General features: G+C 42.5%; 1 protein-coding gene across 1 annotated transcript in view; it reads left to right on the forward strand.

Moving 5' to 3' along the window:
* The window catches only part of CDKL4 (cyclin dependent kinase like 4), a 63,216-nt gene that overhangs the window by 40,825 nt on the left and 6,931 nt on the right, over positions 1 to 15,460 (forward strand). Inside the window, exons 5-8 of the mRNA XM_017892937.1 lie at positions 884 to 991; positions 8,361 to 8,558; positions 11,198 to 11,280; positions 13,562 to 13,618. Coding sequence (XP_017748426.1) covers positions 884 to 991; positions 8,361 to 8,558; positions 11,198 to 11,280; positions 13,562 to 13,618 — 446 coding nt within the window. The remainder of the gene's footprint in view (positions 1 to 883; positions 992 to 8,360; positions 8,559 to 11,197; positions 11,281 to 13,561; positions 13,619 to 15,460) is intronic.

Raw genomic sequence — 15,460 nt, forward strand, 5'->3', positions numbered from 1 at the left:
ATTTTATTTTATTTTATTTTATTTACTTATTTATTTATTTATTTATTTTGAGACGGAGTCTCGCTCTGTCGCCCAGGCTGGAGTGCAGTGGCCGGATCTCAGCTCACTGCAAGCTCCGCCTCCCAGGTTTACGCCATTCTCCTGCCTCAGCCTCCCGAGTAGCTGGGACTACAGGCGCCCGCCACCTCGCCTGGCTAGCTTTTTTTTGTATTTTTTTTAGTAGAGACAGGGTGTCACCGTGTTAGCCAGGATGGTCTCGATCTCCTGACCTCGTGATCCGCCCGTCTCGGCCTCCCAAAGTGCTGGGATTACAGGCTTGAGCCACCGCGCCCGGCCAGGTTTTCCTTTATAGTACCTGATGCTTTTGCCTCAGAGTTCTTAATATTCTTTCCTTCGTCTTGACTTTAGATAACCTGATGCCTATGTGCCTAGGTGATGATCTTTTTGCAATAAATTTCCCAGGTGTTCTTTGAGCAAGAAGTATTTGGATGTCTAGATCTCTAGCGAAGCCAGGGAAGTTTTCTTCAATTATTCCCTCAAATATGTTTTCCAAACTTTTAGATTTCTCGTCTTCCTTGGGAACACCAATTATTCTTAGGTTTCATCATTAAACATGATACCAATCTTCTTGGAGGCTTTGTTCATTTTTTAAATTCTTATTTCTTTGTCTTTGTCAGATTGGGTTAATTTGAATGCCTTGTCTTCAAACTCTGAAGTTCTTCCCTGAACTTGTGCAATTCTGTTGCTGAGACTTTCCAGTGCATTTTGCATTTCTCTAAGTGTGTCCTTGATTTCCAGAAGTTGTGATTGTTTTTTTATTTATGCTCTCTATTTCACTGGAGATTTTTCCATTCATATCCTGTATCATTTTTTTATTCTTTAGGTTGGACTTCATCTTTCTCTGTTGCCTCCTTGATTGGCTTAATAGTTGGCTTTCTGAATTCTTTTTCTGTCAAATCAGAGATTATCTCTTGGCTTGGATCCATTGCTGGTGAGCTAGTGTGATCTTTTGGAAGTGTTAAAGAACCTTGTTTTGGGCCAGGCACAGTGACTTACGCCTGTAATCCTAACACTTTGGGAGGCCAAGGCGAGCAGATACTTGAACAGGAGTTCAAGAGCAGCCTGGCCAATATGGTGAAACTTCATCTGTACTAAAAATTCAAAATTTAGCTGGGCATGGCAGCACATACCTGTAGTCCCAGGTACTCAGGAGGCTGAGGCAGGAGAATCACTTGTACCCAGGAAGCAGAGGTTGCAGTGAGCCAAGATCACACCACTGCACTCCATCCTAGGTAACAGAGCAAGATTCCGCCTCAAAAAAAAAAAAGAACCTTATTTTGTCATCATGTTACTGGAATTGTTTTTCTGGTTTCTTCTCATTTGGGTAGACTATGTCAGAGGGAAGATCTGGGACTTGAGGGCTGCTGTTCAGATTCTTCTATCCTATGGGGTGCTCCCTTGATGTGGTGCTCTCCCCTTTCCCCCAGGGACAGGGCTTCCTGAGAACTGAACTGCATTGATTGTTGTTTCTCTTCTGGATCTAGCCACCCAGAGAAGCTACCAGGCTCTGGGCTGGTACTAAGTGTCTGCAAAGAGTCCTGTGATGCGGTCCATTGTCAGGTCTTTCAGCCATGTATACCAGCACCTGCTCTGGTAGAGGTAGCAGGGGAGTGAAGCGGACTCTATGAGGGTCCTTGGTTGTGTTTTCGTTAAACACACTGGTTTTTTGTTGGTTGACTTGGCTGTATTTTTGTTAAACGCACTGGTTTATGTTGGTTGACCTCCAGCCAGGAGGTAGTGCTCTCAAGAGCACATCAGCTGCCGTAGCATAGGGTGGATCAGGCAGTGGGTGGGGCCATAGAGCTCCCAGGAGAATATGACCTTTGTCTTCGGAGCTCCTTGGCTGTCCCACAGAGCCTGCAGCGGTAATCCACCTTCTTCAAAGGGTCTGTGGATTCTCTTGGCTTTCCTGGTATGTTCCTGTGGTAGTTCTCGGAGCAAAAGTTCATGATGTCAGTCTCCACACGCTGCTCCGTCCGTCCCAGTCATAGCTGCAAGTTAGTCCTGCCTCCTATCCGCCATTTTCCTCAGAAACCATCAGAATAGACATTTCTTTAAAGAAGATCTATAAGGCAGGGCGCAGTGGCTCACACCTATAATCCCAGCTAACTCAGGAGTCTGAGGCATGAGAGTAGCTTGAACCCAGGAGACAGAGGTTGCAGTGAGCCGAGATCGCACCACTACACTCCAGCCTGGGCAACAGAGCGAGACCCTGTCTCAAAAAGAAAGTAAATTAAAAATGTAAAAAATAAAAAGTAAAACAGAAGATATACAAATGGCCAATAAGGACATGAAAGATGTTTAAGGTAATCATTAGGGATATGCAAATCAAAACCACAATGAGATACCACTTCACACCCATTAGGATGACTATTATTTTTTTAAAACTCACAGAACAAAATAACAAGTGTTGGTAAAGATATGAATTAGAGCCCTCATGCATTGCTAGTGGGAATGTACAATGGTGCAGCTGCTGTGGAAAGCAGTATGGCAGTTCTTCAAAAAATTAAACATAAGGCTGGGCGCGGTGGCTCAAGCCTGTAATCCCAGCACTTTGGGAGGCCGAGACGGGCGGATCACGAGGTCAGGAGATCGAGACCATCCTGGCTAACACGGTGACACCCTGTCTCTACTAAAAAATACAAAAAACTAGCCGGGCGAGGTGGCGGCCGCCTGTAGTCCCAGCTACTCGGGAGGCTGAGGCAGGAGAATGGCGTAAACCCAGGAGGCGGAGCTTGCAGTGAGCTGAGATCCGGCCACTGCACTCCAGCCCGGGCGACAGAGCGAGACTCCGTCTCAAAAAAAAAAAAAAAAAATTAAACATAGAATCACTGTATGATCCAGCAATTCCACTTCTAGGTACATACCCCCAAAAAACTGACAGCAGGGACTTAAAGATATTTGTATGCCAATGCTTATAGTAGGATTGTTCACAATGACAAAAGGTGGAAACAACCCAAATGTCCATCACGGATGAGTGGATAAACAAAATGTAGTATATACATATAATGAAATCTTACTCAATCTTAAAAAGAAATGAAATTCTGATATATGCTACGACATGGATGCACCTTGAAAACATTAAGCTGAGCGAAATAAGACAGACAGAAAAGGACAAATATCATATGATTCTATTTACATGCTCTACCTAGAATAGTCAAATTCATGGAGACAGAAAAAAGAATAGTGGTCATCAGGACTGGGGGAAGGGAGAATGGTGAGCTATTGTTTAAAGGATACAGAGTTTCAGGCTGGGGTGATGGAAAAATTTTGAAGGTGCATAGTGGTGACGGTTGCGCAACACTGAATGTACTTCATGCCACTGAATTGTACAATCTTAAATGGTTAAGTGGTAAATTTTATATTATGTATATTTTACCACAAAATAAATTTAAGCTCCTCCTATACATAGATGTATAGATATACACAGAGAGGTAAAAATTTTAAAGTCAATAACCAAAGGAGAGAATATTTCAAAATTGGTAATAGGTTGATAGATAAGAGCTTATATAAATTGGTTTAAAAAAAAAAACCACAAAAGCTCTGAGTAGAAAAATTAGCAAGATATCAACAGTACACAGATGAAAGAAAAGGCTAAAAACATGAAATAATCTTCATCTTCACTGATCTCAAATAAATGCACATTAAAATACTACTCTTCACCAATGAAGCTGGCAGAGTATTTTTTGTTTGTTTGTTTGTTTGTTTTTGAGACAGAGTCTCACTCTGTCACCCAGGCTGGAGTGCAGTGGCGTGATCTCAGCTCATTGAAACCTCCACCTCCAAGGCTCAAGCAATCCTCCTACCTCAGCCTCCCGAGTAGCTGGGACGACAGATGTATACTACCACACAGGGCTAAATTTTGTATTTTTGGTAGAGACAGGGTTTTACCATGGGTAAAACCAGGCTGATCTCGAACTTCTGGTCTCAAGTGATCCTTACACCTCAGCCTCCCAAAGTGCTGGGATTACGAGTGTGAGCCACCGTGCCCAGCCAGATTTTTCAAACAATAACTACACAGAGCTCACAAGATTGTTTTTAGTGGGAACACAATTTTGAACAAATCCTTGAGAAAGCAGTAAGTGCCCTTTGTATCTTTCATTTCACTTTTAGGAATCTCTCATAATCCAAGATACTACCCCCCAAAATAATACAACATAATGTTCACTGTAGAACCATTTATTACTGAGAAAAAAATTAAGAGGAACCCAATCATTCAGAAATACGGAAATGGCTAAAGAATTTATCTGACTTAATACTGTGAAACATATATTTTTAAAGGATTTTAATGACATGAGAAGCACTGTACCTCACAACATGGGGCAAAGTGAAAAAGAACACATAGCTGCACATACAGACTGATCCCAGTTCTATTCCAGAAGTTAACTTGGTTTCTCTCTGGGTGGTAGGTGATGTTTTATTTTCTTCTTTATGCTTTTTTGTATTTTCCAAGTTTTCTACAAAGAACATAAATTTCTTTAATAATTTTATAAATGGGCCAGGTACGGTGGCCCACGCCTGTAATCCCAGCACTTTGGGAGGCCAAGGCAGGCGGATCACCTGAGGTCAGGAGTTTGAGACCAGCCTGAGCCGCATGGAGAAACCCCATCTCTACTAAAAATACAAAATTAGCTGGGCGTGGTGACGCATGTCTGTAATCCCAGCTACTAAGGAGGCTGAGGCAGGAGAATCGCATGTACCCGGGAGGTGGAGGTTGTGGTGAGCTGAGATCGTGCCATTGAACTCCAGCCTGGGCAACAAGAGCGAAACTCCTTCTCAAAAATAATAATAATAATTTTATAAGTGGATGTTTACACCTCTCAATCTAATAATTCCACTCATAGAAAATCGTTCTAAAGGAAAAGGAATAATTCTTTTTTTTTTTTTTTTTTTAGAGAGAGAGAGATTTCGCCATTTTGCCCAGGCTGGTCTCTAATACCTAGGCTCAAGTGATCCATCCCCTTCAGCCTCCCAAAGTGCCGAGATTACAGGCATGAGCCACCAAGCCCAGCTCCTTTTTTTTTTTTTAGAGATGGAGTCTCGCTCTGTAGCCGAGGCTGGAGGGCAGTGATATGATCATAGCTCACTGCAGCCTCAACCTCCTAGGCTCAAGCTATCCTCCTGCCTCAACCTCCCATGTAGCTGGGACCACAGGTGCATGCTACTATGCCTGGCTGATTTTTTTTTATTTTTTATTTTTGTAGAGACAAGATTTCACCATGTTGCTCTGGCTGGCCTCAAACTCCTGGGCTCACACAATCCGCCTGCCTTGGCCTCCCAAAGTGCTGAGGTTATAGGCGTCAGCTACTGTGCTGGGCCTTGAAATAATTCTAAATACAGAAAAAGTTTTGTGCAGGGATTACTGAAAAATAATGTGGTAAGGCCGGGCGCGGTGGCTCAAGCCTGTAATCCTAGCACTTTGGGAGGCTGAGACGGGCGGATCACAAGGTCAGGAGATCGAGACCATCCTGGCTAACACAGTGAAACCCCGTCTCTACTAAAAAATACAAAAAACTAGCCGGGCGAGGTGGCGGGCACCTGCAGTCCCAGCTACCCGGGAGGCTGAGGCAGGAGAATGGCGTAAACCCGGGAGGCGGAGCTTGCAGTGAGCTGAGATCCGGCCACTGCACTCCAGCCTGGGCGACAGAGCAAGACTCCGTCTCAAAAAAAAATAAAAATAAAAATAATGTGGTGTTATTTATAGTGACAAAATATTGGACAATTTGGGAAAGGTAAAGTAAATCCTGGCATATGCACTTGGTAAGCTGTTATGCAGCCATTAAACTCAAGTTTAGGAAGAGTTTATAATAACATGATAAATGCATAGAATTCAATGAAAAAAATCAGGACACAAAATTTTATATGTAGTATGATCAAAAGTACTTGTACCAGGCCGGGCATGGTGGCTTAAGCCTGTAATCCCAGCCCTTTGGGAGGCCGAGACGGGCGGATCACGAGGTCAGCAGATCGAGACCATCCTGGCTAACACGGTGAAACCCCGTCTCTACTAAAAAATACAAAATCTAGCCGGGCGAGGTGGCGGGCGCCTGTAGTCCCAGCTACTTGGGAAGCTGAGGCAGGAGAATGGCATAAACCCGGGAGACAGAGCTTGCAGTGAGCTGAGATCTGGCCACTGCACTCCAGCCTGGGCGACAGAGCGAGACTCCGTCTCAAAAAAAAAAAAAGTACTTGTACCAGCCTGAGCAACGTAGTGAGACCTCCATCTACAAAATTAAAAAAAAAATTATTTTTTAATTTTTTTTTTTTTAAATTAGCCAGGCATGGTTTCAAGCCCCTATAGTCCCAGCTACTCAGGAGGCTGAGGCAGGAAGATCATATGAGCCCAGGAGTTCAAAGCTGCAGTGAGCTATGATTGTTTCACTACATTTTAGCCTGGGAGACGGCATCACCCTGCCTCCGAAAAAGCACTCAAAACTATGCTGTAAATAAGAAAAAGACTCAAACGAAATACACCAAAAGATTAACACAAGGTACCTTTGGGTGGTAAAACTTGGGTTTATTTACCTTCTTTCTGTTTTCTTATGTATTTTTTCATATTCTCTGCAGTGAGCATATATGACTTTTAAGTTGAAAAATGTTCCAAACAAATAAAACAGCTGACATAGCCTGTAAATAGTGACAATTGCTAGTGGCTGTTATTTTCCTTCTTATTCTCCATTTTGCAAATTTCCATTACAGTATTTATTAATTTTTAATCCTTTAAAAGTTTATATAATTTTATAAAAGAGCAATGAGCAAGTAAGATTATTTCCTTTTCCCACTCCTATGAGGACTGTTCTCTGACTAGAGCTGCAGCCGCTATTTTCTGAGCTGCCTTTTGTGGCAGCGTCTCTGGGGCTACCCGATGACTTTACTAAGGAGAATTGCCCATTACCTCATCTCTGCAAGCCAGGCTGCTTTCCAGTTGTTCCTCCTCTGTAATGCATTTGTAGGGCTCCTCATCGTTCAGGGTCATGTGATGATTCTGGGATTGGCTTCCATCCACTTGGAGGCAGGTGTCTTGGGTCCAGGCACTCCACACCTGTGGCATAGGGCAGGGCTGGGCAGTGAGGGTGCACCCAGCTGTCTGTCTTCTGTCTATCACATACCACAGAGGACTCATATACATAGTACAAGGAGTCAAATTGAGGTCTTTGTCACCATGGGTCCTAAGTAACACATTTGGATAGAAAAATTAATTTATGTAATTGTCTAGTGCTGCATTAGTTTCCTGGGGCTGCCATGATACATTACCACAATCTGAGTGGCTGAAGACAACAGAAATCTATTTTCTCACAATTCTGGAGGCCAGACATCTGCCATCAAGGTTTCAGCAGGGCCACATTCCCTCTGAAGGCTCTAGGAGAGGACCCTTCCATGTCTCTATCCTAGCTTCCTTTTTGTATATGTGTGAGTCAGAGTCTTACTCTATTGCCCAGGCTGGAGTGCAGTGGCGCGATCACGCCTCACTGCAGCCTCCACAAGTTCAAGTGATTCTCCTGCCTCAGCTTCCCAAGTAGCTAGGATGACAAGCACACACCACCATGCCTGGCTAATGTTTGTATTTTTAGTAAAGACAGGGTTTTGCCATGTTGCCCAGGCTGGTCTCTAACTCCTGACCTCAAGTGATCTGCCCACCTCGGCCTCCCAAAGTGCTGGGATGACAGGCATGAGCCACCATGCCCGGCCTCTATCCCAGCTTCTGGTGGATGTGGGAAACCTTGGCATTCCTATGCTTGCAACTGCATCACTCCAGTCTCTGCCTCCAGTATCACATGGCATTCTCCGTGTCTCTGTGTCCCTGTAAGGATTCAAGTCATTGGATTTAGAGTCCACCCTAATCTAGTATGACCTCATCTTAACTAATTAATTACATCTGCAAAAACCTTATTTCCAAATAAGGTCACATTCACAGGTACCAAGAATTAGAACTTCAACCTGTCTTTTGAGGGGACGCAATTCAACGCACAACCACCATGCTGATGATAAAATGGAAACCAACAATGCAGTTTCAACTTAAAGTCACACTCCAGAAATTCTCATTCCCCCCATCACTACAACACCACCCACTGCCCCAATTTGGAGTAATAATAGATATTAATTACCTAAAGTGCTCTTGAATGTCAAATTTACTATCTCAATGCACAGTAACTGTTTCCTCAATTAGTGCCTCACTGCATTAACTGTTAAGAGTATCATGGCCTCTGACGGTTATTGAAGGCTGAATGCCTGATGTGTTCTTGGCAGCAGTTCACATGCTGGGAGAATTGACTTACCTGATCTGATTGATGCATTTGCAGTTCCAGGAGATGCCTACACCGATTATGTAGCTACGAGATGGTACCGAGCTCCTGAACTTCTGGTGGGAGATACTCAGTATGGTTCTTCAGTAGATATATGGGCTATTGGTTGCGTTTTTGCAGAGCTCCTGACAGGCCAGCCACTGTGGCCTGGAAAATCAGATTTGGACCAACTTTATCTGATAATCAGAACACTAGGTATGAATTGCATTTTATGGCGACAGTTGCTGAATTGTTATAGCATTCATATGTTACAATAAATAAATACATACATACATACATACATACATACATACATACATACAAAAATAGAAAAAACAAGAGTTTTATTGCTTCTTCAAACAACTCAGGATGGTTGTTCTGGGGTCTGGGTTGTAGCCAAAGCCCAATCCTTTTCTAAACATGTAGAACCCTAACTCCTCTCAGGGAACTCTCAGGCCCCTTTCCAGGAAAAGTCAATTAGCCATGGAATAAACTATACATTTACTTTCCATATCAGACTAAGATAGGGATAAGGATATGAGTCAGCTGCTGAGAGCCTACTGTAAGATATTCGATCAAGTGCAATTTCTGTCCACTGTAAAAGAGGTTTCCCCCCTTTATTCTAGAGCAGGAATCAGCAAATTGTTTCCATAAAAAGCTAGATGGTAAATATTTTAGGTTATGCAGACTGTACAGTCTCTGTTGCAATTCCCCAATTCTGCTATTGTAGTGCAAAAGCAGCCATACACAGCATGTCAACAAATGAGCACAGCTGTATTCCCATAGAACTTTATGGACACAGAAATTTTAATTTCTTCTAGTTTTCACATGCAACAAAATATCAAAAAATCTTTTTTGACTTTTAAAAATCTGCTTAAAAATGTAAAACCAATTCTGAGGTCACAAGCTGTACAGAAACAGGCGCTAGGCCAGATTTGGCCTGCAGGCCATAGTTTGGCAGACCCCTGCCCAAGAGTTTAAGAGTCTGATTTTACTTCCTGATTAGGAGTGGCTGCTGAAGTTTCGAATAATGTTAACACATCTTCTTTGTATAGTACTTTAGAATTTACAAATTACTTTCATACACATCATCTTTTTCAGTCTTAAGAAAAACCTGTTAAGGAAGTTACAATGTTTTTAATTGTGCCTATGTTATAAATGAGGAAACAGAGGCTTAGGGAGCTTCCATGATTGGCCTGAAGTTGCATAGCCAGGTAAGTGCAGAATAGGAATGGGACTCCAAGGGTTTCTTTCGTGAGCTTTCATTATGTGTCAGCATAACCTGAAAAGTGAGCCACAGCTTCATGCCAACAGCATAGATGCAAAGAAAATGATACCTCTACACATAAAATGAGAATTTGTTAATTCCTTCCCACAGGCTCTCCTGGCAGCATGGCTGCTGGACAGTTCCCTGTTCAGTTCCAACATATTATGGAAAATTCTGCAGCATGAAAAATGTGGGGTAGAGTACCACTACAGGCCACACTTTGTCTGATTCATTCCCTGAAAAGATTCTGGAAATTTGCATTACAGACCTGAGTTTAAATCCTGGATCTGTTAGGTTACTGTGTGATCTTGGACAAGTTATCACACTTCTCTGAACCTCATTTTCCTCATTGGAACAATAGGGATTTAAAATAGCAACTACTCCAACCTGGGCAACATAGGCAGACCCCATATCTGCAAAACATTTTAAAAAATTGACTGGACATGATGGCGCATACCTGTAGTCCCAGCTACTCAGGAGGTTGAGGTGGAAGGATTGCTTGAGACTGGGAGATCGAGGCTGAAGTGAGCCATGATTGTGCCACTGCACACCAGTTTTGGCAACAGAGAGAGACCTTGTCTCTAAATAAATAAATAAATAAATAAATAACAACTATTGTCTTGAGATTATGAGATGAAGTCTCATCAAATCTCATTTATGAGATTAAATGAGATAATGTGTGTAAAGACCGTAGTACCATTCTCTCACCTTGTCTTTTTTTTTTTTTTTTTTTTTTTGAGATGGACTGTCACTCTGTCACCAGGCTGGAGTACAGTGGTGCGATCTCGGCTCACTGCAACCTCTGCCTCCCAAATTCAAGCGATTCTCCTGCCTCGGCCTCCCAAGTAGCTGGGACTATAGGTGTGTGCACCACCACGCCCAGCAAATTTTTTGTATTTTTAGTAGAGACAGGGTTTCACTATGTTGGCCAGGATGGTCTCGATCTCTTGACCTTGTGATCCACCTCCCTTGGCCTCCCCAAGTGCTGGGATTACAGGCGTGAGCCAACACACCCAGTCTTCACCTTTTGATGGAGGCTGAATGATGACCACATGTGACGAAGAGACTGGTTTGGGAGAACTGCTCTTACCTGAGAAGGCATACGTCTGCAGAATCCCATTCCTCTCAACTCTGGAGGGACCAATCAGGCACAATATTTCTTTCACACCTGCACTTCAGGCATTAACCCTGTTTTTTGTCTTTTTTGTTTCTTTGTTTTGTTTTTGTTTTGAGATGGAGTCTTGCTCTGTCACCCAGGCTGGAGTGCAGTGCCATGATCTTGGCTCACTGCAACCTCTGCCTCCCAAGATCAAGTGATTCTCCTGCCTCAGCCTCCTGAGTAGCTGGGATTACAGGCACTGACCACCACGCCCGGCTAATTTTTGTATTTTTAGTAAAGATGGGGTTTTGCCATGTTGACCAGGCTGGTCTCGAACTCTTGACGTCAAGTGATCTACCTGCCTTGGCCTCTCAAAGTGCTGGGATTACAGGTGTGAGCCACCACACCTGGCCTTCAGGCATTAACCATTTAAACACTTGATTATTCTTTACCAAATTTATGATGAATTATGTGGTTTGTATTTTACAGGAAAATTAATCCCAAGACATCAATCAATCTTTAAAAGTAACCGGTTTTTCCACAGCATCAGTATACCTGAACCAGAAGATATGGTAAACTGCTCTATCTTGAATATTTTATTACTTGTGTTGCTGCTTTCTTTAAAGAGGTAGTTGTTTCTTATTTATTTATTTAGAGATGATGTCTCACTCTATCGCCAAGGCTGGAGTGCAGTGGCAAGGTCATGGCTCACTACAGCCTCAACCTCTGAGACTCAAGTGATCCTCCCACCTCAGCCTCCCCAATGCTGGAATTACTCATATGAGCCACCATGCCCGGGCTGTTTCTTTTTTAATATTTGTGGTTTTGGCTTCTGTTTTCCTTGTGACATATTGACACAGTGTATTAGTCTGTTTTCACACTGCTGTAAAGAACTTCTCTGAGACTGGGTAATTTATAAAGGAAAGAGGTTTAATTGATTCACAGTCCTGCATGGCTGGGGAGGCCTCAGGAAACTTACAATCATGACAGGAGGGGAAGCAGGCACCTTCTTCACAAGGCGGCAGGAGAGGTGAGGGCACAAGGGAAAACTGCCACTTTTGAAACAATCGGATTTTGTAAGAACTCCCTTACTATCATGAGAACAGCATGGAGGAACCCCCGTCATGATCCAATCACCTCCCTCTCTCGACACATGGGGGTTATAATTTGAGATGAGATTTGCGTGGGGACACAGAGCCAAACCATATCTCACATATTGAAGAAACTATATAAAACTATATTACAATGAGCCAGGAAAATGCTTTAAATGTTTACTTGTCTTAACTATTCAAAAATTAATGTTAAATTTAAAGTGAAAGTATATTTAGTGTCTTAGATACGACATACTTTTAATCCATTGGTCAAAGCCTTAGGAGAATTTTCCCTTAAATAGTTATATTCTCATAAAGACTACTTATAGTAGTCTTCTTCATTTTGACACAAATGCATTTAAAAATTTTTTTGGCTTGTAAAACAAAACTCAAATCAATCAAAAGCTTTTTTCACAACATATATTCTTACACGGGTGGTTGTTTTACAAAATGATCCCCATTGTACTCATTAAACTCCAAATCACAGGGATCATCTCTCTACTCTTGCAATGGTCTTTGCCTTTGTTTGAAAACATATCAATGACCACTTGACTCTCTCTCTTACTCTCTGAAGACATTGACTTCCTGTGTGTGTTACCTAAGTTCAGGCTATGCTCTTTAAAGCTCCAGATGGTCCAGAATCTGCCTATAAAAGAAAAAACTGCCAGGAAAAGCATGTGTCCGCAGTCAGAACCATGTGCGGATGGAAAAAACTCTGAGAAGGCAGATCATGATCTATGATAGGCATGAACTGTCCAAATAACCTGAGCTCCAAATGGTCCCAACCATCTCTAGACACCCTGTTCATTTAAAATCAATTATTTCATATAATATCTTGATTTATATACTGGTTTTCTTTTTTATTGTCTTTGTTAAAACCTTTAACAAATGTAATACAAGGTTAAAGGTTGAACTGCAAGGTTAAAGGTTACAAAGGAATATTTATATAACATGTGTTTAAAGAATAAACTACAACAAATTTAAGTGTCTTAAGTTTCCCACCGTTATCTTTCAGGCATCTCCATCCCCTTCTTTCCTCATCATTCTGAATGTTGTGTTTTTCATTCTTTTGTTTCTGTAGTGTTCTTATGCATGTAGTCCAAGGTATTTTCGTGAATACTCGAAAACATCCTTAGAAGTAGATCAAGCACAGATTTTACGGCACTGTTGTAGGATTTCAGACGGGAGCATTTGGGACCCACATTTACCCAGCATCAACTGTAAGACATTGTGAAATTAAGAAAATAACTTCATTTTATGTATTTCAGATCTTTACCGTGTACAATTATATAAAAGCATGATTTTAAAAAAATATATTTAAAATGAATTATCTAACCTACTAGAGAGTCTTTCTTTAAAGTGTTGTTATTACTCATATATTCAAAATATAGACCAGGTGAGCTGGTTCACCCCTATAATCCCGGCACTTTAGGAGACTGAGGCAGAAGAATCACTTGAGGCCAGAAGTTTGAGACCAGCTCATGCAACATAGCAAGACCCCATCTCTGCAAAAAAACTAAAAATTAGCTGGGTGTGGTGGCACCCACCTATAGTCCTAGATACTCAGGAGGCTGAGGTGTAAAAATCTCTTGAGCCCAGAAGTTCAAGGTTAGAGTAAGCTATGATCATGCCACTGCACTGCAGCCTGAGAGACAGAGGGAGACCCTGTCTCTAAATACACACACATACACACACACACACACACACACACACAATTACTTTGTTGTTATGTAATATTGAATGTTTTAACTTTATTTTTCAGGAAACTCTTGAGGAAAAGTTCTCAGATGCTCATCCTGTAGCTCTGAACTTCATGAAGGTACTTAAGAATCAATTATAACTCTTATTAGCTATAAATTGTAATGACTGAAGCTGGTAATTTGAGGAGGGGTGGACAGTGGATTAAATAATGCCAAAATAGGATATAGTCATTGAAAATGATAAAGAACTGTAAAATAATTCCAGTTAAAGGGACATCAGTGGTTTAAGCAGTCATTGTTCTAACATATCTATTAACATTAGTAGATGAGGCAAAATCAGAGCCATGTAGACACCAGACCTAGCTCCTGCACTAGGCCTAAGAGAGATGGTCAAACCAAGGACAGATTCAAATAAAAAGCAGAAGAAACTTACCTCTGCCTAGTCTGCCATTCATGCTTGACCAAATGAAGCCACACTAGAAGGTGTGTGACCCTGCCATCCATTGTATATACCAAAAGCTCATTGGACAAAGGGTATGAGGATACTGGAGAGGGTATCTGTCTTTAACAGTCAATTAAGTTCGGTCTACAGCAGTGTCTTCCAAATGTGGCTATTCATCTGAATGGCCTGGGAGCTTTTGAAAAATATGGATTCCGGTATCTAGCCTCAGATTGAGAAGGAGAATTTTCATGAGTGGGACCTTGGCATGTGTATCTTTAAACATGCCCTTAGGTGATTATGATAAACAACTCAGTTTAAGACTCATCTGATCTAGACGGCGGGGCCATTTGGATGACCTAGAGTCAACTTTGTAGACCACCCTTTGTGGGAGTGCTGATCACTGCCATGGTGCTATCCAGAGTGCTGGAGTGCTTCAACCTGAGTCCTCCTGAGAGTCAGAGCCAGATACCCCTGTGCTCTTGGACTCCCCATACCATTGCTCCACCTGACCTCAGCTGCCATCTGTCCTGTCTTACTGCCCAGACCTGCCTTCATCCAGCACTCAGCAGGTCCTGTCCTAGAAGCCCAATTCCCTGACCTTGTTCTTGACAGATGGTTCTGACCCACCTGCAATTTAGCAAAACCTGCAAGGGAGAAGGGAAGCATCAAGCACTGCAAGCCCAAGCAATTCTCAGATGGAAGCCAGAGACAACCTGTGGTTCCCTCGAAGGCAACTCTGGGGCATGAAAACTGCAAGATGTAGGACAAGTTCCCCGTCCTCATCTCCAAAGATGAAGAGCCCTGGTTGGCTGCCTACGCTTTTAGATGAAGCTAGGTTTGTTACTCAACTATTTTATTTAGACCCGTAAGTATCAACGTAAGGCCCAAGAATCCTCTCAGTGCATCAAGGATTGCGCTATTTCATGGGCCACACCCTATCTTATAGACTCCTGCCCCATGGTAGATGAAAGAACACTTTAAATCTTTGCAATTGAGACGTCCTTTTTTTTTTTTTTTTTGAGACAGAGTCTTGCTCTGTCGCCCAGGCTGGAGTTCTCCACTCACTGCAACCTCCGCCAACTGGGTTCGAGCGATTCTCCTGCCTTAGTCTCCTGGGTAGCTGGGACTACAGGCGCGCACAACCACACTGGGCTAATTTTTGTATTTTTAATAGAGACGGGGTTTCATCATGTTGGCCAGATGATCTCCATCTCCTGACCTCATGATCCACTCACCTCGGCCTCCCAAAGTGCTGAGATTACAAGTGTGAGACACTGTACCCAGCCCAGGACATCTTTAACAGCAAATAAGTACTGGCTGCCATAACTGGTGTTTATCCCATGGGACCGAATCATAACCTATGCAGGGAACTGCTCATGTGGATGACGTATTGGGCAATGGCGGAGTCAAGGAGAGCAGCGGCATGCAGTAGCCAATCTATGGCAGGTCTTTTGTGTTCTCTTCATTAGGTTTAAAACGAGACCATGAGCACAATCTTTCTTATTTATTACTCATTTAT

The sequence above is a fragment of the Rhinopithecus bieti genome, unplaced genomic scaffold, assembly GCF_001698545.2.
Source record: "Rhinopithecus bieti isolate Rb0 unplaced genomic scaffold, ASM169854v2 scaffold_22439, whole genome shotgun sequence".
Lineage (NCBI taxonomy): Eukaryota > Metazoa > Chordata > Mammalia > Primates > Cercopithecidae > Rhinopithecus > Rhinopithecus bieti.